General features: G+C 31.4%; 1 protein-coding gene across 8 annotated transcripts in view; it reads right to left on the bottom strand.

Moving 5' to 3' along the window:
* Positions 1-21,744, bottom strand: part of LOC140449642 (uncharacterized) — a 33,963-nt gene extending 12,219 nt beyond the window's left edge. For 2 of the 8 annotated variants that reach the window (XM_072542888.1, XM_072542887.1), the window contains exon 1: positions 21,297-21,743. In XM_072542888.1, coding sequence (XP_072398989.1) covers positions 21,297-21,549 — 253 coding nt within the window. In that variant the 5' untranslated portion in view covers positions 21,550-21,743. The other 6 variants (XM_072542883.1, XM_072542886.1, XM_072542884.1 and 3 more) reach the window with 6 other exon arrangements.
* Between the last annotated feature and the right edge of the window lie 1,337 nt (positions 21,745-23,081).

Here is a 23,081-nt window from a genome sequence, read left to right as displayed (position 1 = left end):
AGTTAGGTTGGCGAGGTGCTATGTTTTTTCGACTTTATTTTATGGAATGGAATCTTGGACCTTGAATCATTCGAGCTGCGGGTGTATAGGAGAATTCTGAAAATATCGTGGACAAAACACATCACAAACAAAGAGGTTCTGAGTAGGCGTAGAATGTCATGGCTGCGCAACCTGAGAGAGTGGTACGGATGTACATCAAATGAACTTTTCAGAGCAGCCGTCTCAAAAGTCCGAATAGCTATGATGATTGACGACCTCCGCCGCGGAGATGGCACTTGAAGAAGAAGTTCAGCGATAAGTTAGAACCTGTTTATTAAAATAAAATAGAATAAAATAAAATAAATTAGAATAAAATCGACTAGAAATCTAAACTAAACTAGAATCAAATAGGATAAAATAAAATAGAGTAAAATAGAATCAAATAAATAGAGTAAAACAAAGTAAAAACAATTAATTAGAATAAAATGAAATAAAGTGGAATAAAGTAGAATAAAATACAGTAAAAAAAATTAATGGAATTAAATAGAGTAAAATAGAATAATTATAATTCAATACAAGTAAAATAGAATAAAATTAAAATAATATAAAATATAATCAAATCAAATATAATAGTATATTAATCTTATTGGGCAGCAGCCCGTTGAAAATAAATAAATAATAGAGTAAAGCAAAGTAAAAAAATAGAATAACATGGAATAAAATAGAAATACAATAAAATAAAATCTAATAAATTGAAACAAAAGATAGAATAAAATCTTCTTCAGCCTTACGTAATCCAACTTTGGACATAGGCCTCCCCCAAATCAATCCAGTGTTTAACCCTCCTTCCCACGGGTGGGGTCTATCAGTACAACTATAAATGAAATTGCTTCATTTTTTAAATTTTTTTATGTATTTTTTTCCTAGACTTGGTGTACCTTTTAATACCACTGAATAGTACATTTTAGCATAATTTGGTGAAATTGTATGAATCCCTTCAATCGCTACCTGCAAAAGTATCCTGACAGACCCCACCCGTGGGTGGGCGTTTCTTGTTTTGTACTATAGCTTCGTTAATATTGCAGCTATAAATGCATTTATTATATACTGAGATCCAATAATACGAATGCAGAATTTCGGTTTTCTCGTCGATTGTTTCTTTAGGAAGTCTTTAGGAATTGCGTTAGTCCAGAAAAATATGAAAATACGAGCCCTAAATATGCGTATATAGAGAACATCACAGTTACTTGCTGCACAATTTTCTGAAATTGAGCAAATGACGAGGGATGACCCAGCCCCACGAAAAGAGGGATGTATAAGTATTATATAAAAAGAAAAACTAGGTATTTTTGCCAATTGTACAAAAACTGGTTATGTATGGAACATATAAAAGCATTTTGTGCTGATCATGTAGAAAGAAAATTGACATAATTTAACCCCCTCTATTTTCTGTTTCTAATTTTAATTTTGGATGTATCCTTTTTACTTTTATTACTGTAAGTATATAGAATAATAATATTGTCTTCTTTTATATTTTTCTTTTGTATTTTGCCGTTAATGATTTTTTTAGTAAACTCTTGTAAAAAAATAATGGTGTTAGATATTTCGCAGTAAACTATAAAAATATATATTGATAGACATATTATATGTACATTTAGGTAGTGCAACGTTACATCAGTAAGTTTCCTTAAAAATATTAAAAAAAAAATTTTTTTAATAAGGAGAATATCGTTTTAAATTTGGTCCTGATAGACCCCACCCGTGTATTTGTGTCACAAGAAAGTCACCCGTGGAATGGAGGGTTAATATTTTGCGCCACTTGCTTCCAGTTGTATCCTCCGATCTTCTTAATACCATCAGCCCATCTCCATTTTGGTCTTCCTCTGCTTCTCTTTCCTAACCATGGCCTACACTGTTGTATTTCGTGGTTCCATCTTTTATCCTTCAGTCGGGCATTGTGTCCTGCGAAGCTCCATTTTAATTTGGCAGCATGTTCTCCTGCCTCCTGCGTCTTTTACTTTGGTTTTGCTTCTAATCCATTTGTTTGTTTTTTTGTCTATAACTATATAAGTCTCACCCCGAGCATTGATCGATTGAACAAATTTTGTTTAATTTACTAATGTTTGTAATTTGAAAACGATTTCCGAAGTGGAAATTGAAACGTCAATAAACGTACTTTAACCTTTATTTGTGGCTTATTCCCATTTAAATAGTAATTACTTTAAAATGCCACAAGAAAGTAGCTTTAGAACAATCGGAATAATATTTATTTACGTAATAAAACAATTAAATTAGTATATTACAGATCTATTAATACTGTATTCTATTTGATTTAATTTAATTTTACTTTATTCCATTTTATTCTAATTTTTTTTTATTTTACTCTATGTTGTTTTATTTTATTTTAATCTATTTATATTTTGATGTATTTTATTTTAATTTAACTTAATAATTTTATTCGGTTTTACTCTATTTTATTTTATTTAATTCTATTTTATTCTAAGATATAAGGATCTATAATGAAAACAAGGTAGAAAAAATAATCGAAAAAAGAACCGAGGCCTGAAATGCTTAAGATCAAACTTATGAAAGCCTATAATAATCTCATTGAAGGATAAAGATGGAAAAGAAATAAGAGAAAAGAACGAAATCCTAAAAGTTACTCAAACATTTTACCGTGATTTATTCCTCAAACAAGAACCCAGATAGCACTGCAAAGGAAGATCTTAAGAGAAAGATAACGAATGTCAACTCAGAAATACTCCCTAACATAGAATCCTTGGAAATAAAGCAAGCTATGGCACAACTAAGGAACAATAAGGCTCCGGGCCCAGATGGAATACTTGTAGAAAGTATTCCATAGAAGTCCCAGATGATTGGAATGAAAGTTTAACAATACTTCTCTTCAAAAAGCGAGACAGGGGAGATCTTAAGTACTATAGGCCAATCTCCCTGCTGTCCCAAATGTACAAACTGTTTATGAGAGTAATAACTAACAGTTTAACGCCGAAGCTCGATAGCTATCAACCGGTAGAGCAGGCAGGATTCCGAAAGGATTACAGTGCAGCGGATCATCTTCTTACAGTCAGAACTCTAATAGAGAAAGCCCATAAATATCACTTGAACTTATACATTGGCTTCGTTGATTATGAAAAGGCATTCGACTCCATAGAACTTTGGGCAATAGAGAGAGCTATGAACAACAGGATAGACTCCCGATACAGAATGCTCATACATAATATTTACAATAAAGCTACAATGAAAATACAAATAGATGCAAAAACCAAAGCTACACCAATCAACAGAGAAGTTCGGCAAGTTTAGGCAAGTTTCGCTGAACAACACGGATGCACGACCAGTTGTAACTTTTTCGAGGTGATTTTACAGGATCTCCTTTATATCTCTTTCAGATTTGAGAGACAACGTCTTTCAATTCTGGCTTCTCTTCAAAACTAATTTTTCGTTGAACCACCTTATGCTGCTGCGAATGTAGTTCGTCTAACTTCTCGGTTGTCAGCTCCTGAGACTGTTCCTCGACAAGTTCGTTAACATCTCTTTCATTCACCTCCAGACCCATGGATTTTCCAAGAGAAACAATCTCATCTGTCATTGACACTTCGGGTTCCAGTCCTTCGCAGACCCTTTCATCTACAACCTCAGGCCACAGCTTCTTCCATGCAGAGGTTAAGGTCCTTTTTGTAACACCTAGCCAGGCCTGCTCAATAATTGTTAGGCATATTACTATGTTAAAGTGGTGCTTTCAGAACTCTCGAAGGGTAAGGTTTGTGTTCTCCGTCACCTCAAAGCAGCGCTGAAAAACGTGCTTGATATACAACTTCCTAAAATTAGAAATCACTTGCTGATTAATGGGCTGTAATATAGGAGTGGTGTTGGCTGGTAGGTAGAGAATCTTTATAAACTTGAACTCTTTGAGTAAATCATCTTCGAGATTTGGTGGATAAGAAGGGGCATTATCGAGGATAACATGGGCAGGTTGTTTTGCTGTAGATATTTTTTAACAGAAGGTGCAAACACCAGGTTTATCCACTCCACAAAGAATTTCCTGGTGACCCACGCTTTTGGACTTGCCCTCCACATAACTGGCAGTTTTTCTTTTAAAATCTCATGTGACTTAAAGGCGCTGGGATTTTCTGAATGGAACACTAGAAGAGGTTTGATTTTACAGTCGTCACTCGCATTGGCGCAAAGTAGTAGAGTTAATATATCTTTCATAGGTTTGTGACCTGGCATCGTCTTCTCCTCTGCCGTTATGTAAGTCCTATTCGGCTTTTTTTTTCCAGCTGTCTCGTCCCTGCTGAAGACTAGCTGGGGACTGTATCCTTTGGCTTCTATCAGTTCGGAAAACGTTTTGATGTAAACCTCAGATGCCTTCACATCCAAACTTGCTGCCTCACTATGCCTGACGACGGAGTGAATGTCGGTCCTTTTTCTAAAGTTGTCAAACCAGCCCCGACTGGCTTTAAAGGAGTCTTCCGATTCATCATTGTGGAAGTGTGTGGGATCTGCTTCAGCAAATCTTCGTAAATCGCTCGTCTTCTCACATATGATACTTTGTGTTAAGGTTCCTCCTTGAAGCGCTTCTCTGTCACCCACACCATTAGTAGCGGTAGTATCCTCATTTCATGAAGAAAAGTCCGGAGCTTAGAAATTATTGTAACGCCCTTAACTGGCATTATACCATTTATCATCTCCTTCCGTTTAAGTAAAGTACATATCATTGATGTGGTACGCTCGTACATCCTCGCCAAGTCAGTTACTCCTACAGCTTGTTCATGTTTTTCAATAATTTCCCGTTTTTGTTCAATAGACATAATCTTCTTCTTCGAACCCATGGTTGTAAAAATAAATGTAATATTGTAATGTACAAAAAGTACAAAACACGAACCCAACTTATCAACAATACTTTGAAAATGAAACCAGCAAAGCAGACACACTAAGGTCCCTAGTAAAAATTTACACAGTGTAAATTACACTGACATCGAAGAGTGCAATATAGTTAGTATTAGAATCCGAATTTTTGTCGGATTTAATTTCCAATGACCATTTAATTTGTCGATCCAAGTAATACTCACGTACAGACCCGTAAAATGATCTTTATGGCAAGGCCGTGAAGATCTATTACCTATAAAACTACCTTTTATTTACAAAGCAAATTAGAAGTTGTTTGGAAAAGTATCAAGACTGATTTAAATATTTTATTTTTAATATTCAGAATATGACCTTATTTAGTTTTAAATCTTTTATTCAATCATAGTATATTAGCTAAGTATAATATGGCTTTAGTTCATCCTTTAAATTCTCGAACTCAAATTGGCTGATTAATTATTGTCAAGTTCTGAGAATTCACTTGTCTGAAAACAACATGTTTTTGGGAAACATTTATCAACCCAAACACGTCAGAGTCCTTAAGGAAACGTACCCATTCTTTGTGTAGAAAATTTAAAATGCCACTTTAAGCTTAATTTACGGCTATTCACGGAGGTCCTAAGAACAGAAGAACCACCCCAATGGATTCGCGTACATACATATTTTGTTTCGTATGATCGGCCACTCTACAAGAACCTCTCATCGTGAAGAGACGCAAGCAAGCCAGCATCGGGTGTGCATCCCATTTTTACCCTCAGACCTTAGATTCCGAGCGAGGCCCAACCACAGACAAAAGGTAAGTGAATCTCATATAGAATTGACAATAAGATATTAAATCTGCCAATTGTTATTTGAATTGCATTTTATTTTACATATCTATTTACGAACATTTGCTATTTTTCGCTAATTTACTTACAAACAAATTATTTCATTTTTTTCGTTATTATTATTTATCGATTATCATTTAACCAGCGACCTCATTAAGTTTTATACAAAACAGAAGTAGTCAAAAATAAGAGGTATGAATTTGAAAAAAAAACCGATTCCTCTTATCTCAAATCTTGCTCTCATCTCAAAGCAAAATATCGCTCGCTTCGCGGCTCGTGTCTCAAAACACTCGTATATTGGGGCGATCGTATATCGAGGCACCACTGTATTCTGATTTTGTGTTGTTTTAAACTGTATCTATAAAAAGAACAATTTAAAACAAATTTCAAAAGTAAAATGTTTATCTGCAGATCGTTATGTAAATATTTTAAAACAAATTTCACATCTAAAAAGTCTGTATTGCGCATTCTCATATGCTATGTTAAACTGGGTTTTTGTGATAACCTTTTGGAGCAAACTTCAAATGCAAAAGGTTATCATCTCCAGTACTTCCTTTAAATTGGATTTTTGTGTAAACATTTTGGAACATATTTCACAAGTTTATGTACAGTGAAATATTCGTCCAAATTACTGTTAGTAATTAGGAAATCACGGAAGGATGGGGAAAAGGTTGCGCCTATTGAAAGAAAGTGCTGTTATTTGATTAAATCTAATATTGAAAAATAAAATTATAATAACAGATAATTTTTTTAAACAGTATGTATTCTCATGTGTTTTTTTTTAAGTAAATTTTATCAGAATGTTGAATTTAAAAATCATATTTATAAACAAACAACTCCTTTTGTAGTCTATGCCGATTTTGAGTCAATGTTGAACAAAGTTAAAAACAGTCCATTAAAATGCAAAACAATTAAGTATCAGCAGCATAAAGCCTTTAGTGCAGGTTATTACGTAAAATGCTCTTACGATGAATCTCTGTCGTTTTACCGAAGTTACGCAGGTGAAGATTGCATGGAGTGGTTTGCCAAGGAAATGACGTTGTTGGCGGCATTTGTGCAAGGAAAAATTAAAGATATTGTACCTGTGAATGTCACACCCAGTTTTAATGCATCTAATTGTCACATTTGCGAAAAAACGTTTTCAGATAAGGATGTAATTGTTCGTGATCATGACCATTTTACCGGAGATTTTCGAGGATTCGCACACCAAGTGTGTAACTTAAATTTCAAAAAACATTTTGGAACATATTTCACAAGTTTATGTACAGTGAAATATTCGTCCAAATTACTGTTAGTAATTAGGAAATCACGGAAGGATGGGGAAAAGGTTGCGCCTATTGAAAGAAAGTGCTGTTATTTGATTAAATCTAATATTGAAAAATAAAATTATAATAACAGATAATTTTTTTAAACAGTATGTATTCTCATGTGTTTTTTTTTTAAGTAAATTTTCGTAAAAACGATTTCGAACAAATTTCACATGTAAAAAATTTCTCCAGTGTGGACTCTCATATGTACTTTTAGAAATGAATTATGTGAAAACTTTTTGGTACAAATTTCGCATGTAAAAGGTTTATCTCTGATGTGTATTCTCATAATGTGCTTTTAAATTTGATTTTTTTGAAAACATTTTCGAGCAAATTCCGCATGCAAAAGGTGTCTCTCTAGTGTGTGTTCTCATATGTTCTTTTAAACTGGATTTATAAGAAAACAATTTGGAACAAATTCCACACTCAAAAGATTTATCTCCAGTATGTATTCTCATGTGTCCCTTTAAATGGACTCTTTGTGAAAACGATTTGGAGCAAATTTCACAAGTAAAAGGTTTCTCTCCAGTGTGGATTCTCATATGTACTTTTAAAAATGAATTATATGAAAATGTTTCAGTACAAATTTCACATGTAAAAGGTTTATCTCCAGTGTGGATACTCATATGTACTTTTAATTGTGAATTATATGAAAACTTTTTGGTACAAATTTCACATGTAAAAGGTTTATCTCTAGTATGTATTCTCATATGTTCGTTAAATTGCAATCTACGATAAAACAATTTGGAACAAATTCGACATTCAAGAGGTTTGTCTCCAGTATGTGTTCTCATGTGTTCCGTTAAATTGATTTTTTGTGTAAACGACTTGGAGCAAATTTCACATGCGAAAGGTTTATCCCCAGTATGTATCTTCATATGACCTTTTAAACTGGATCTAAGAGAAAACAATTTAGAGCAAATTTTACAAGCAAAAGGTTTTTCGTCAGTATGAATTCTCACATGTTCTGTTAAACTGGATTTGTGTGAATACCTCAGGGAACAAATTTCGCATCCAAAAGGTTTATCCCCTCTGTGAACTCTGATATGTTCTTTTAAATGGATTTTCTGCGAAAACATTTTGAAGCAAATGTCACATGCAAAAGGTTTATCTCCAGTGTGTATTATCATATGTATTTTTAAATTGGATTTTTGTGAAAATATTTTAGAGCAAATTGTACATGCAAAAGATTTTTCACCAGTATGTTCTTTTTCATGTATTTTTAAATCACTTTTTTTAATAAACTCTTTAAAACAAATTTTACACGTTAATAAAAGTTTTTTTTCTACAGGACCACTTTTCCCGTATGATTTTAAATGACAACTTTCGGAAAGGTTTTTGGTGCATATTTTACATGTAGAAAATGTTTTTGCTGTGAGCACATTCATATTTAAATATTTGTTTGCTAAAAATTGTTTGTTGCTACTTTCACAGGTAAAATAGTTTTTTTCTGCTTTCATATTTGTCGAGGCACTTGAATATTGGTCCAAACTACTTTTAGTTTCACCCTGATGTCCGAATGCTTTGCTTGTATCAGTTTGTATATCTTCATGGGGAAAACCTAAAATCGTGATTATCCATTAAACCAATATCACATACCAAGCGTAAAGACAAATAGTATGATGGGCAAGCAAATTTCGGAAGGATAAGGGAAACGTTGTACCTAATGAAACAAGTGACATTTTTAGATCATACTCTAACTGAAAAAAATATAATAAATATAGTAGCAGACAATTTTTTTAACCACTATGTATTTTTATGTGTCTTTTTAAACCAGAACTTTGTGAAAACTTTTTGGTGCAAATGTCACACGTAAAAGGTTTGTCCCCAGTGTGTATTCTCGTATGCTCTTTTAAATTGGATATCTGAGAAAACAATTTGGAGCAAATGTCACATTTAAAAGGTGTCTCTCCAGTGTGCACTTTCAAATGATCTCTTAAACTGGATCTGTGAGAAAACAATTTAGAACAAATTTCACATGTAAAAGGTTTCTGTCGAGGGTGTATTCTTATATGTACTCTTAAACTAGATTTAGATGAAAACAATTTGCTACAAATTTTACATGGAAAAGGTTTATCTCTAGTATGAATTCTCATATGTTCTGTTAAACTGGATTTGTGTGAAAACCTCATGGAACAAATTTCGCATCCAAAAGGTTTATCTCCAGTGTGCACTCTGATATGTCCTTTTAAATGGATTTTCTGCGAAAACATTTTCAAGCAAATGTCACATGTAAAAGGTTTATCTCCAGTGTGTATTCTCATATGTTCTTTTAAATTGGATTTTTGAGAAAACAATTTTTCGCAAATTTCACATGCAAAAGGTTTATCTCCAGTGTGTATTATCATATGTATTTTTAAATTGGATTTTTGTGAAAATATTTTAGAGCAAATTGTACATGCAAAAGATTTTTCACCAGTATGTTCTTTTTCATGTATTTTTAAATCACTTTTTTTAATAAACTCTTTAAAACAAATTTTACACGTTAATAAAAGTTTTTTTTCTACAGGACCACTTTTCCCGTATGATTTTAAATGAGAACTTTCGGAAAGGTTTTTGGTGCATACTTTACACGTAAAAAATATTTTTGTCGTGAGCACATTCATATGTGTTTTTAAATATTTGTTTGCTGAAAATTGTTTGTTGCAACTTTCACAGGTAAAATAGTTTTTTTCTGTATTTGTCGAGGCACTTGAATATTGGTCCAAACTACTTTTAGTTTCACCCTGATGTCCGAATGCTTTGCTTATATCAGTTTGTATATCTTCATGAGGAAAACCTAAAATCGTGATTATTCATTAAACCAATATCACCTACCAAGCGTAAAGACAAATAGCATGATTGGGCAAGCAAATTTCGGAAGGATAAGGGAAAGGTTGTACCTAATGAAACAAGTAACCTTTTTAGATCATACTCTAATTGAAAAAAATATAATAAATATAGTAGCAGACAATTTTTTTAACCACTGTGTATTTTTATGTGTCTTTTTAAACCAGAACTTTGTGAAAACTTTTTGGTGCAAATGTCACACGTAAAAGGTTTTTCCCCAGTGTGTATTCTCGTATGTTCTTTTAAATTGGATATCTGAGAAAACAATTTAGAACAAATTTTACATGTAAAAGGTTTCTGTCGAGAGTGTATTCTTATATGTTTTCTTAAATTAGATTTACATGAAAACAATTTGCTACAAATTTTACATGGAAAAGGTTTATCTCCAGTATGTATTCTTATATGTACTGTTAAACTAGATTTAGATGAAAACAATTTGCTACAAATTTTACATGGAAACGGTTTATTTCCAGTATGAATTCTCATATGTTCTGTTAAACTGGGTTTGTGTGAATACCTCAGGGAACAAATTTCGCATCCAAAAGGTTTATCCCCAGTGTGCACTCCGATATGTCCTTTTAAATGGATTTTCTGCGAAAACATTTTGAAGCAAATGTCACATGTAAAAGGTTTATCTCCAGTGTGTATTCTCATATGTTCTTTTAAACTGCCTTTTTGAGAAAACAATTTTTCGCAAATTTCACATGTAAAAGGTTTTTCTCCAGTATGTATTCTCATGTGTATCTTTAAATGGAATCTTCGAGAAAACAATTTTTCGCAAATTTCACATGTAAAAGGTTTTTCTCCAGTATGTATTCTCATGTGTATCTTTAAATGGAATCTTCGAGAAAACGATTTAGAGCAAATTTCACATGAAAATGTTTTTTCTCCAGTATGCATTCTCATATGTACTTCTAAACTGGATTTTTGAGAAAACAATTTGGCGCAAATTTCACATTCGAAAGATTTTTCACCAGTATGTTCTTTTTCATGTCTTTTTAAATCACTTTTTTTAATAAACGCTTTAAAACAAATTTTACACGTTAATAAAAGTTTTTTTTCTATAGGACCACTTTTCCCGTATGATTTTAAATGAGAACTTTCGGAAAGGTTTTTGGTGCATACTTTACACGTAAAAAATGTTTTTGCCGTGAGCACATTCATATTTAAATATTTGTTTGCTAAAAATTGTTTGTTGCAACTTTCACAGGTAAAATAGTTTTTTTCTGCTTTCATATTTGTCGAGGCACTTGAATATTGGTCCAAACTACTTTTAGTTTCACCCTGATGTCCGAATGCTTTGCTTGTATCAGTTTGTATATCTTCATGGAGAAAACCTAAAATCGTGATTATGCATTAAACCAATATCACATACCAAGCGTAAAGACAAATAGCATGATTGGGCAAGCAAATTTCGGAATGATAAGGGAAAGGTTGTAGCTAATGAAACAAGTAACATTTTTAGATCATACTCTAATTGAAAAAATATAATAAATATAGTAGCAGACAATTTTTTTAACCACTATGTATTTTTATGTGTCTTTTTAAACCAGAACTTTTTGAAAACTTTTTGGTGCAAATGTCACACGTAAAAGGTTTTTCCCCAGTGTGTATTCTCGTATGTACTTTTAAATTGGATATCTGAGAAAACAATTTGGAGCAAATGTCACATTTAAAAGGTGTCTCTCCAGTGTGCACTTTCAAATGACCTCTTAAACTAGATTTAGATGAAAAGAATTTGCTACAAATTTTACATAGAAAAGGTTTATCTCCAGTATGAACTCTCATATGTTCTGTTAAACTGGATTTGAGTGAATACCTCAGGGAACAAATTTCGCATCCAAAAGGTTTATCTCCAGTGTGCACTCTGATATGTCCTTTTAAATGGATTTTCTGCGAAAACATTTTGAAGCAAATGTCACATGTAAAAGGTTTATCTCCAGTGTGTATTCTCATATGTTCTTTTAAATTGGATTTTTGAGAAAACAATTTTTCGCAAATTTCACATACAAAAGGTTTATCTCCAGTGTGTATTCTCATATGTTCTTTTAAATTGGATTTTTGAGAAAACAATTTTTCGCAAATTTCACATGCAAAAGGTTTATCTCCAGTGTGTACTCTCATATGTGGTGTTAAACTGGATCTTTGTGAAAACATTTTAGAGCAAATTGTACATGCAAAAGATTTTTCAGCAGTATGTTCTTTTTCATGTATTTTTAAATCACTTTTTTTAATAAACGCTTTAAAACAAATTTTACACGTTAATAAAAGTTTTTTTTCTACAGGACCACTTTTCCCGTATGATTTTAAATGAGAACTTTCGGAAAGGTTTTTGGTGCATATTTTACACGTAAAAAATGTTTTTGCCGTGAGCACATTCATATTTAAATATTTGTTTGCTAAAAATTGTTTGTTGCAACTTTCACAGGTAAAATAGTTTTTTTCTGCTTTCATATTATTTGTCGAGGCACTTGAATATTGGTCCAAACTACTTTTAGTTTCACCCTGATGTCCGAATGATTTGCTTATATCAGTTTGTATATCTTCATGGGGAAAACCTAAAATCGTGATTATTCATTAAACCAATATCACATACCAAGCGTAAAGACAAATAGCATGATTGGGCAAGCAAATTTCGGAAGGATAAGGGAAAGGTTGTACATAATGAAACAAGTAACCTTTTTAGATCATACTCTAATTGAAAAAAATATAATAAATATAGTAGCAGACAATTTTTTTAACCAGTGTGTATTTTTATGTGTCTTTTTAAACCAGATCTTTGTGAAAACTTTTTGGTGCCAATGTCACATGTAAAAGGTTTTTCCCTAGCGTGTATTCTTGTATGACTTTCAAATGATCTCTTAAACTGGATCTGTGAGAAAACAATTTAGAACAAATTTCACATGTAAAAGGTTTCTGTCGAGAGTGAATTCTTATATGTACTCTTAAACTAGATTTTCATGAAAACAATTTGCTACAAATTTTTCATGGAAAAGGTTTATCTCCAGTGTGTATTCTCATATGCTCCTTTAAAGTGGATCTTTGAGTACACACTTTGAAACAAATGTCACATTTAATAGGTTTATCTCCAGTATATATTTTCATATGTGCCGTTAAATGAAATCTTTGTAAAAACGACTTAGAACAAATTTCAGATGTAAAAGGTCTCTCTCCAGTGTGTATTCTTATATGCTCTTTTAAACTGGATCTGCGAGAAAACAATTTAGAGCAAATTTTACATGTGAAAGGTTTTTCCCCAGTGTGTCTGTGTCCTTTTAAACTGGACCTAAAAGAAAACAATTTAGAGCAAGTTTGACAACTAAAAGGTTTTTCTCCAGTATGAATTCTCATATGTTCTGTTAAACTGGATTTGTGTGAATACCTCATGGAACAAATTTCGCATCCAAAAGGTTTATCCCCAGTATGCACTCTGATATGTCCTTTTAAATGGATTTTTTGCGAAAACATTTTGAAGCAAATTTCACATGTAAAGGGTTTATCTCCAGTCTGTATTTTCATGTGTTCCGTTAAATGGAATCTTTGTAAAAACGATTTGGAACAAATTTCACATGTAAAAGGTCTCTCTCCAGTGTGTATTCTTGTTTTTTTTTTTAAACTCGATCTGTGAGAAAACAATTTAGAGCAAATTTCACAAGTAAAAGGTTTGTCTTCAGTGTGTATTCTCATATGTTCCTTTAAACTGGATCTGTGAGAAAACAATTTAGAGCAAATTTCACAAGTAAAAGATTTATGAAGAGCTAAACATGCTTCCATATTACTGTTAGTTCCACCATGATGTCTGAATACTTGCATCAGTTTGTACTCCTTGACAGGGAAAACTTAAAAGCGTGATTATCTATTAAACCAGTATCCCTTACCTAGTAGTAAGGAAAAAGAAATATAGTATGATCAGACAAGCAAATCACAAGAGAATGGGGGAAAGGTTGCACCTACTGAAACAAAGTATCCATAATTGAGTACACCGTAATATTGAAAAATATAATTATAGTAACAAACAATTTTTTTAACCCTGAACCAGTGTGTTTTCATATGTTTTTTGAAGTTATACTTCTATACGTGCGCTCCACGTTGGAAATTTGTACGGGAGTGAATCGGCGAAATCATTACATATGTAAGATATAGGTAAGAGAGGGACAGAAGATATATTTTCTCTCTCTTTCTCTCTCGAGAATAAAAATTTTCCTTTTGTAAACATATTTAATATTTATTAATATTATTATTTTTTATTAATATTATTATCATGGTAAATTAAAAATATGCGTAAGTTATGTATATTGTCATTTTTAAATACTTATGAATATTGCATTTTAATTTGTATTGTATTATAATATTGAATTATGTGACAGTGTATTGTATTGTATTTTTATATTAATAACAAAATTAACAATGAATTTTACTGCAGAGTATGTGTAAAAAAATTTTTTTGCATTCAACTCCTTTTATACATATATGAAAATAAAAATATATATTTTCATTAAAATATTGATTCAATCCTTCATTTACTTACTATACTCCTATTACAGGTCAAATGTTTACATACAGCAAACGATGCACCATACACCTGTATACCTAATTCTTTTTCTCTGCTCTCTCTCTCTCTTACCTATAGCATTACATATGTAATGATTGTGCAGATTGGCTCCTATATAAATTTTTAACGGTGAACGCGTGTATAAAAGTATACCTTTTACCGGCAGTCCCACTGGACTGCCACACCCGTTTTTTTTTAATTAGATCTTCCTGAAAACGATTTAGTTTTTCATTCAAACATTCAAAGGGTTTTTCACCAGTATTTATTCTTTTGCCAAAAAAATCTCATTTTGATGTTTATTGATCAAATGAAATCTTTACAATAAAAAATGCGCAAGTCGCAATATAAATATGGTTGCTTAGTTTCAGGTATGCCTTAGAATGCTTAAGTCACAATTCTGGTATTCGCTACTGCGAAAACTGACCTGACTGGTCGGTCACTTTTTTCGGTAGATAGTTTTTGTTAAATTTGTCTGGTCAATTTAACTTAAGTAAACGTTAACTACAAGTATACGTAATTTTGTGTCATAAAATCATTGTTCTAACGCAAAGATTAAAAAACGTGTTCTAGGGGAAAATACATAACCTCCTTGTGTGCAACAAGCACAACAAATGAAAGTGCAGTCACAGTATAGACAACAACCAGTATTCCCACTCCGCTTTGACGCGAAAGTTCGCGCAATTTTACTCGCGCAGACAGCGACGCCATTTTCTCTGGTGTCCGAAAAATTTGACGGCTCTCATTGGTCACTGTCATTTGTCATAGATAAATAATATAAATATAAATAATATAATTGTTTACTTTTGGTGTATTTATAGATACAAATAATCTTTATACACTTTTTATTTCACAATATGTTGTATAAGTACGTCGATATGTACAAAAATAAAAACAAAAAGCCTTGCCACACTTGTACAGCTACCAAGTGTTGTAATAATTCTAGAAAAAGTAATGTTAGCTTTTTTCGTTTCCAAAAGATGTTAATAGGTGAGTGTTAAATTAGGATTAAAATTGTGTATTACAGATGTTAAGATGTTATATTATTTATTAACGGTGGATTTTCATCGTGTATTAAAAACTTTTTGTATTTAGGGCAAAAATTTGGTTAATGGCATGTGGACGAAAAGATTTATTGGATAAGGCAGAACGTTTACATAGAAGTCATCGTCTTTGTGGTATTCATTTCGACAATAAGATGTTTCTGAATGATATGAGAAATTGATTACAACCTTCTGCAGTTCCCACAAACTTTCCTTTAATGGAGGGCTCATCAACTTTTGATCATACTTATTCTGCAATAGTCCAGAACATATGTCTTCCAAGATGTCAAGATATATTAATGAAGGTAAATAAAATAAATAATTAGGATGTAACACATATGTAAGCTTTCTCTTTTTGTTTTAGAAGTAGTGAAAAGTTCAGCTATGGATATAGAGAAAAATGTTAGTATTAAACATAAACCATCCACTACAACTATACTTCAGGATATTACTATTACAAAAAAGATTGTGATGCTACATATATAGGTAGAACCTGTAGATCACTAACTTCCAGTTCCCTAGAACACACTAAAAAAGAGAACACTTCCACCTTCTCACAACATCTCGCACAACGTAAACATACCCTCAACATCCCAGAAGACGTCTCTTTGTTACATAATATCCCTCAAAAAAATTTTCTAAAATTAGATCTATATGAAGACTTGGAAATAGTCAAAAAAAAGCAAATAAGCCCCAACTGCGTTAATCGCCATGTATCTTTCAACCGTGACTTTCAACCCTTACTCAGACAACTCTTCTCATAGCCCACACTTCCCAAATTTGCCTCATCTTCTTTGCCTGACCTTCCTCTATAAATGTCAACACCTTCAATCCTATTCAATAATTGTTGTTTCTTTAAACAACCATTCTCTTTACACTATTGTCACAACCCCCCTCCCAATTTTTCCGACCCTATTGTTAACTTCATAACCATCCACATCCAGCATACCTCACTATTTCATCATTTTTCCACTCTTCACGTTTACATCATATTCCTGTCCATTCTTCTTTCTTTTTGCTATTTCTCTGTCATTTCATATATCAACCATCTACTCATTAGTTTTAAACTCAGTAACCTCTCTTAGTCAACAACTTAGTATAGCACACTCACAAATCAAATTTCAGGCTTTTTATAAACCGAATTTAATACAACCAAAATAGATTTTTTTCAGGGTGCTAGATGCTTTAAGCATGGAGGACCTCTATTATCTCTAATTTGTTGATTAACTCATTTATTTTCCTTTAACCCCCTCCCCTTTATTCTTTAACTTACTTTTATTCATATCAAGCCTCTGAGGAACTCAACCTTTTCAGTTTTAAATTAATTCCATATGTTATAACTTTAATTCCTTCAGCCGGAAGACCCTTTATTCAATTTATTAGACTCATTTATATTAACCTTTTTACAATACGAGCAGTATTAAACAATTTCATTTAAATACGAAGTCTTATATTAGCTACAAATATATACTATTCAATTTTACCTTGTCCTAGAGCAACATAAAAGGACAATTCCATATATCCAAGCTAATTTGTCACAAATTACACTTTTTAGATCACACTCCATACGACAAAGAGTAACATAAGCTGCCTAATGCATACGTCATTTTCTTAAATATGACCTTTAACAACATCAGTAATTTTACATCTTTTATATCCAAAATTAAATAATTAAAATTTTTAAATCCCAACACCTGAATTTTTGAGTTTTGAATCTTTTGGCTGTAGTAATGCTATGTTTAACTAATATTGTTTCATGGTACATTGACATTTTGTTTTCGACACCGTTCATGGGTATCTTGTCAATCAGTTACCAGCTGAAGTCTGTTTGAAGAGGTTTACTCTCCGGACGCTGGAACTCACTTAAGGCATGGGTGTATGTTACCTGAAGTAAAATTTAATTAGATATTAAACATCAGACATAAATAACAACATTATGTACAATCTTTGTTGGTGGAGCCTGGTGGCTCAGGCATGGTAACCTGTAAGTATAACCATTTTGCTTTTTTAACCTTAGTCAAAATTTTAAACCACGTTTGCTTTAATTAAATGGTTTATACTTATTTTAGGTATTTTTAACCTGATGATGGAACTGTTGTTCCGAAAACGTTCGTGTTATTTGATTTAGCTCTTTTAAGGGTTTTTTAAATATACCCATCTACAAAGATTTAACCTCTTTTTTGTGATACGTGGTATACAGCCAGCTGCAGGAATTATTTTCCTTGTGGATTTTATTATATTACTATTACTCCTGGTAAAAACAACATATTCCATGGAGAACCTGAGCATGTAACTACACGTCCAGTAACACCACTTTGTACAACACCAAGTTCAACTCAAGTGTCACGACAATTACAAATGAATACTCCCTGAAAAAATGTATTACGAAGTACAGTTATACAATTACGGAAGGAAAATCATTATTTACAAAAAAATTCAGAAGTTACTGTCTACAGAACAGAAGTATATTGGCAATGTGACAATTGAAGACTATATGGCACTAACATCTAAATTTTGTCCTTCTGCAAATATAGCTAATTTTATTAATGTTCAAATTTTACAATCTAGAAAAAAGGTAAGAGTTTATAGAAATGTTTTGTGCAAAAAATTTTGTTTATCCAGTTTATCCTAATACATTATTCAAACACATACAATACATTAAAATTGAGCCTGGGCTAAATGAAGCTTTACTTACTGTTTTAAAACACAAAGTAGCAAACTTTAGTAAATTCGACAAAATTTGTGTTTTGTTATTTGACAAAATGGCAATTAAATCAAATATGTTTTACAATAGAGGGTTGGATGAAATTTTTGGTTTTAAAGAGTTTGGTGATTGATCAAAAACTTTCAAATCTGCAGCAAATGTGACAGTTTTAATGGTATGAGGGCTTTTCAATTCTTGGAAAGAACCCTTAGCATATTATTTCCACCATTCATCCTGTCCAGCAGATAAACTTAGAACAATTTTGTTTACAATGAATGCTGCCCTAAATGATTGTGGATTAGATGTATGTGCTTTAATAAGTGATCTTGGATCAAATACAGTATACTCCCTCTATAACGAACACGGTTATTACGAGGTTTCGCTTATAACGAGATACATTAGATGTCCCGTGAAATTTCTACTGAACTGTAACCCTTTATAGCGAGGCAAATTTGGTTTGCCTCGCTACGAGTATATAACGAGAGTATAACGAGAGTATAACGATAGTATAACGAGAGAAACTAAGATCCAAAAACGTGTTTTTTTACGTTTTTGGCTCGGTCGTGGCTATAATAAAATACCTTTTTAAATGGCCCCTCAATAAACTTAACTGCCGCCCGCAATAAACTTCTTTACAATGAATAAATACAACTGTTTCACATCTTTAGAAAATATGATAGATAGAATGATACTGGACAATTTAAAGCAGTTAAAAATGACAGAGTTCTTAAAATTGCAGAAGCAATAGTTTATGTTATTCTTGAAAATACTCTTTATACATTGTGTAGTTGGAAAAAAAAGTACAGATTTTTTGTTTTAACGTATATCATTGACAATAAAAGTAAACAACTCTTTTTTGTTGTAATGTATTTCATTGACAATAAAAGTAAATAACTTTTTTTCAAAAACGTCATTCAAACAATATTTATTAGCCACTTATATTGCTCCGAATAGCTTAACTATAGGAAGTTAATGGTTTAGAAAACTACATATTCATATGTATGCACAGTAATATTGTTGTCTGATATAACCAGATCGGCTTATAACGAGGTATTTAGTCTGCCATTTCAGTTCTCATTATAGAGGAAGTCTACTGTAATTGGAAAATACCTAATGATTTAAATGTAACCCCAAATAAGCCATACTTTGTTTTTCGTGATAAAAAAATAATGTATATGTTCGACCCACCACATCTTATAAAATTGGCTAGAAATAATATGTTAAAACATTCCTTTGTTTTTAATGGGAAAACAACTTCCTAACAATATGTAGAGTCCTTTTATCAACATGATAAACAATACTCTACTAGAACTGCGCCCAAATTAACAGAGTCACATAATTAGTCCTATTCCTTTTGAAAAAATGAAGGTTAAGTATGCAACGCAAGTTTAAAAAATGGAAAATATCTACTAAAGCGTTTTATATTTATAACAATATAATAAGTCAAAATACTCTTTTTTATTACAATGAACAGATAATATCAATCAATAATTAATATACCCATTTAGGGGTTTTCTTCACATCCTCTTGTGTTTTTAGTGAGATGTAACTAAAATATCTTATCATATTCCATAAAAATGTATTAGAGTGTTATTTCTAATTAATTAATAATTAATTATATTGACATTAATCAAGATCAAGTAAACAACAATGTAAAATATCATTCAAAATCACATTTGAACAAAAGCAATTGTTGATAGAATTATTCATACTCCTTAATTGCTTTAGCTAATTTCTTTTCATATTCCTTCCAGTTCACTGCAATTATGGTTCAAATATAGATATGATCTGACTTCTCATACATGCAAATCAGTGCTCATCAGATATAATTTGTTTAACTTCTGAAATTTTAAACTACAAAATGATACTTTGTAAACTTAATGTGTACTTATTTTAAACATGTATATTTGATTTTTATCTGTAATTGTATTTATCTACAATGTATTTTTGTATAATTTTGACAGTGGGTCTGTCACCTTTGCTATTAATAAATAAATAAATAAATGTAATATCTAATGTACCATGTAATAATAAATGAAGTTCATTTAAAAATTTATTTTTTATTTTCACAAATACATTCTTACCATTAACAGGATGACTCTACTTTTAGCACTTTGTAAGATTCCGTTAGACATCTAATGTACATCAACAAGGATTGTAAGAAAAAACTCAAAGAAAAATTGTGTTATGAATTACAGTTATGAAATTATGGAAGGAAAACCATTATTTAAATAAAAAATTCAGACGTTATATTCTACAGAAAAGAAATGTGTCGATAATGTGACAATTGAAGACTATATGGCACTTACATATAAATTTTGTCCTTCATTAAATTTAGCTAATTTCATAAATAAATATAAGGTTGAATGCTCGAATAAATGAACTTCGATCAAATAAAAGGCATATATCGAGCACAGTTTAATTTAATCTTGCCCAAGTACTTTCGATCCCTAGATCATCTTCAGGGGCATTTCGTCAATTGCGGCCTATCCGACAAGAACAAAATGTCATAAACATATAATTGTACATCACACTACACTACAAAAGGACAAACAAACATTTGTTTGTCCTTTTGTAGTTTAATTTTAAAGTGTTGATCCCTAAATCATCTTCAGGGGCATTTCGTCAATTGCGGCCTATCCGACAAGAACAAAATGTCATAAACATATAATTGTACATCACACTACACTACAAAAGGACAAACAAACATTTGTTTGTCCTTTTGTAGTTTAATTTTAAAGTGTTTGTTTGTCCTTTTGTAGTGTAGTGTGATGTACAATTATATGTTTATGACATTTTGTTCTTGTCGGATAGGCCGCAATTGACGAAATGCCCCTGAACATGATCTAGGGATCGAAAGTACTTGGGCAAGATTAAATTAAACTGTGCTCGATATATGCCTTTTATTTGATCAAAGTTAATTGCATAAATATTCAAATTTTACATGGATTCAAGAGAAAAATATTAAAAAATCTGTGCAGAAGCTATGCAGATTTCAGTCACTACACATCTAGAAACTGGGCGCCTAGAAACGACAAGACTAGGTCCTATAGGCCTAATCCATATGATAAGGGTGACACAATGGATCTGTCTTAGAAAGTCCAAGTGTCTGAAGTGCTCACAAATGCGTCCTGTTAGATACCGATTAAGAAAATCATTTAAATTACTTACTTTTTTCATCTGTTTGTTTTTCTTCATCTTGTTTTAGTTCAGTCTGTATAGCAGTCTCGTTTAAAACTGAATACTCAAATTCATTCTTTGTAATTTTGTTCTTGAGCTCCTCATTAATCTCAATTTTGAATGTATCGTTGGTATGGGAAAGAGCATCATCCATCTCATAATTATCTATTTCTGCTTTAAAGATGTCTTCACAAACTTCTTGTTTTACTTCTATTTGTTCAACTTTGATTTTATCTGGTTCCATAATACCTTATGAAAGGGAAAAAGGTCTAATAATTAAACTCACTTAATTTCAATTTACAAACACTAGTTATTTTATTACGTGCTGTCGTGCTATTAAGATTACAATTTTTTATTTGACGACGAAAACATAACGAAAAATAAAACGCAAAGCAAACGCAAATCAATCGGAAGTTGTCAAATTGACAGCGCGGTGTTGCGGATCTAAGAGTTTTATCCAGAGATATGTCTTACATATCTCTGGTTTTATCACAGAATACACCAACGTTGGGTTGGTGTATTCTGTGGTTTTATTAAATAAAAGCGGTAATAAAAGCTTTCTGCCAAACCGAAATTTTTTAATCCATTGTTTAAATCTACATACATATACATTATAAGGACATGGCAACACTGGCAAACGTCTATATATCGTTCTGTGAATGATGTTCCCCATTTTTAAAATTAATTAGTTCATTTAAAAAGTTCTTTAATACCTATAGATATAATATGCTAATACTCTTTAGTAATAATCTATTTGTTTTGGAATTACTGCAATAAGTTATAGACAGAATACAGTCAATACACTCAATACGCAGAAGATGTCGCCACCACAGATATTATTTTCTCAGTTTTCTCCAGAACATTCTCCTTTATATAATGATATATTAATTTGTTAATGAAATAATGATTTTTATATTAACAGTCTAAGGAATCCCATTATTATGATCATTTTAAGGAAATTTAATTACCTATTTTATACAGTGTTTATATGCCCATTATATAGAAAGAAAAATATAGTATTCATAAAAAGGCGGGAAGTTGATGCACTATTACCAAATTAAAATGTCATTTAATATTTGAATTCATAAAAAAGTTAAATATGCAGTACTCAAATATCTGGATGCAATACTGAATTAGTTTAGTTAAAACATTTATTTATACAACTTTATAAAAATGCTTAATGTAATAATATTTCTATGTCCTATAATTGATCAGTTTCGTTTATCAAGAAATTGTATTTAAATTAATTTTAATATATATTATGATAAACTTATAATGTTTTGTACACCAACATTAAACTAAATAAATTTATTTTATGCCCATAAAATAAACTAAATAAAGTTGTCATAAAAGTTTAAACATGTTTTTGACTGATTTTGACTATTTTATTGTAAACGTTATTTCAATATTAGTAGACTGAAAAAAATGAACATCGACCAAAAGTGAAATGGCGCTTCGTTTCGTGTTTTAGATCATAGTAACATTGATATCTGTTATTGATACCTGGGATAGGTATATTGTTTCTATTTATTAAACGTGTACATACTAGCAGTTTGCATACTTTAGCTATGGAAAATATTCTTCCAAATAAAAGTGAGAACATAGAGGGTTGCAGAATAGACTTAGATAAGAATAGGGAAGATTATTATTTGGCCATGGATCTTCAACAAAATAGCAATAGTAAGTTAAAATAAAATATTTGTGTTAAGATTATTATATAGTTTAGATATTCAGTTTTTATAAATATGTTTAACGATAAATTAATGAATAATAGAT

This window comes from Diabrotica undecimpunctata, chromosome 9 (assembly GCF_040954645.1).
Source record: "Diabrotica undecimpunctata isolate CICGRU chromosome 9, icDiaUnde3, whole genome shotgun sequence".
Lineage (NCBI taxonomy): Eukaryota > Metazoa > Arthropoda > Insecta > Coleoptera > Chrysomelidae > Diabrotica > Diabrotica undecimpunctata.
The sequence above is the reverse complement of the archived record's forward strand: the minus strand, read 5'-3'. Positions and strand labels throughout refer to the sequence as shown.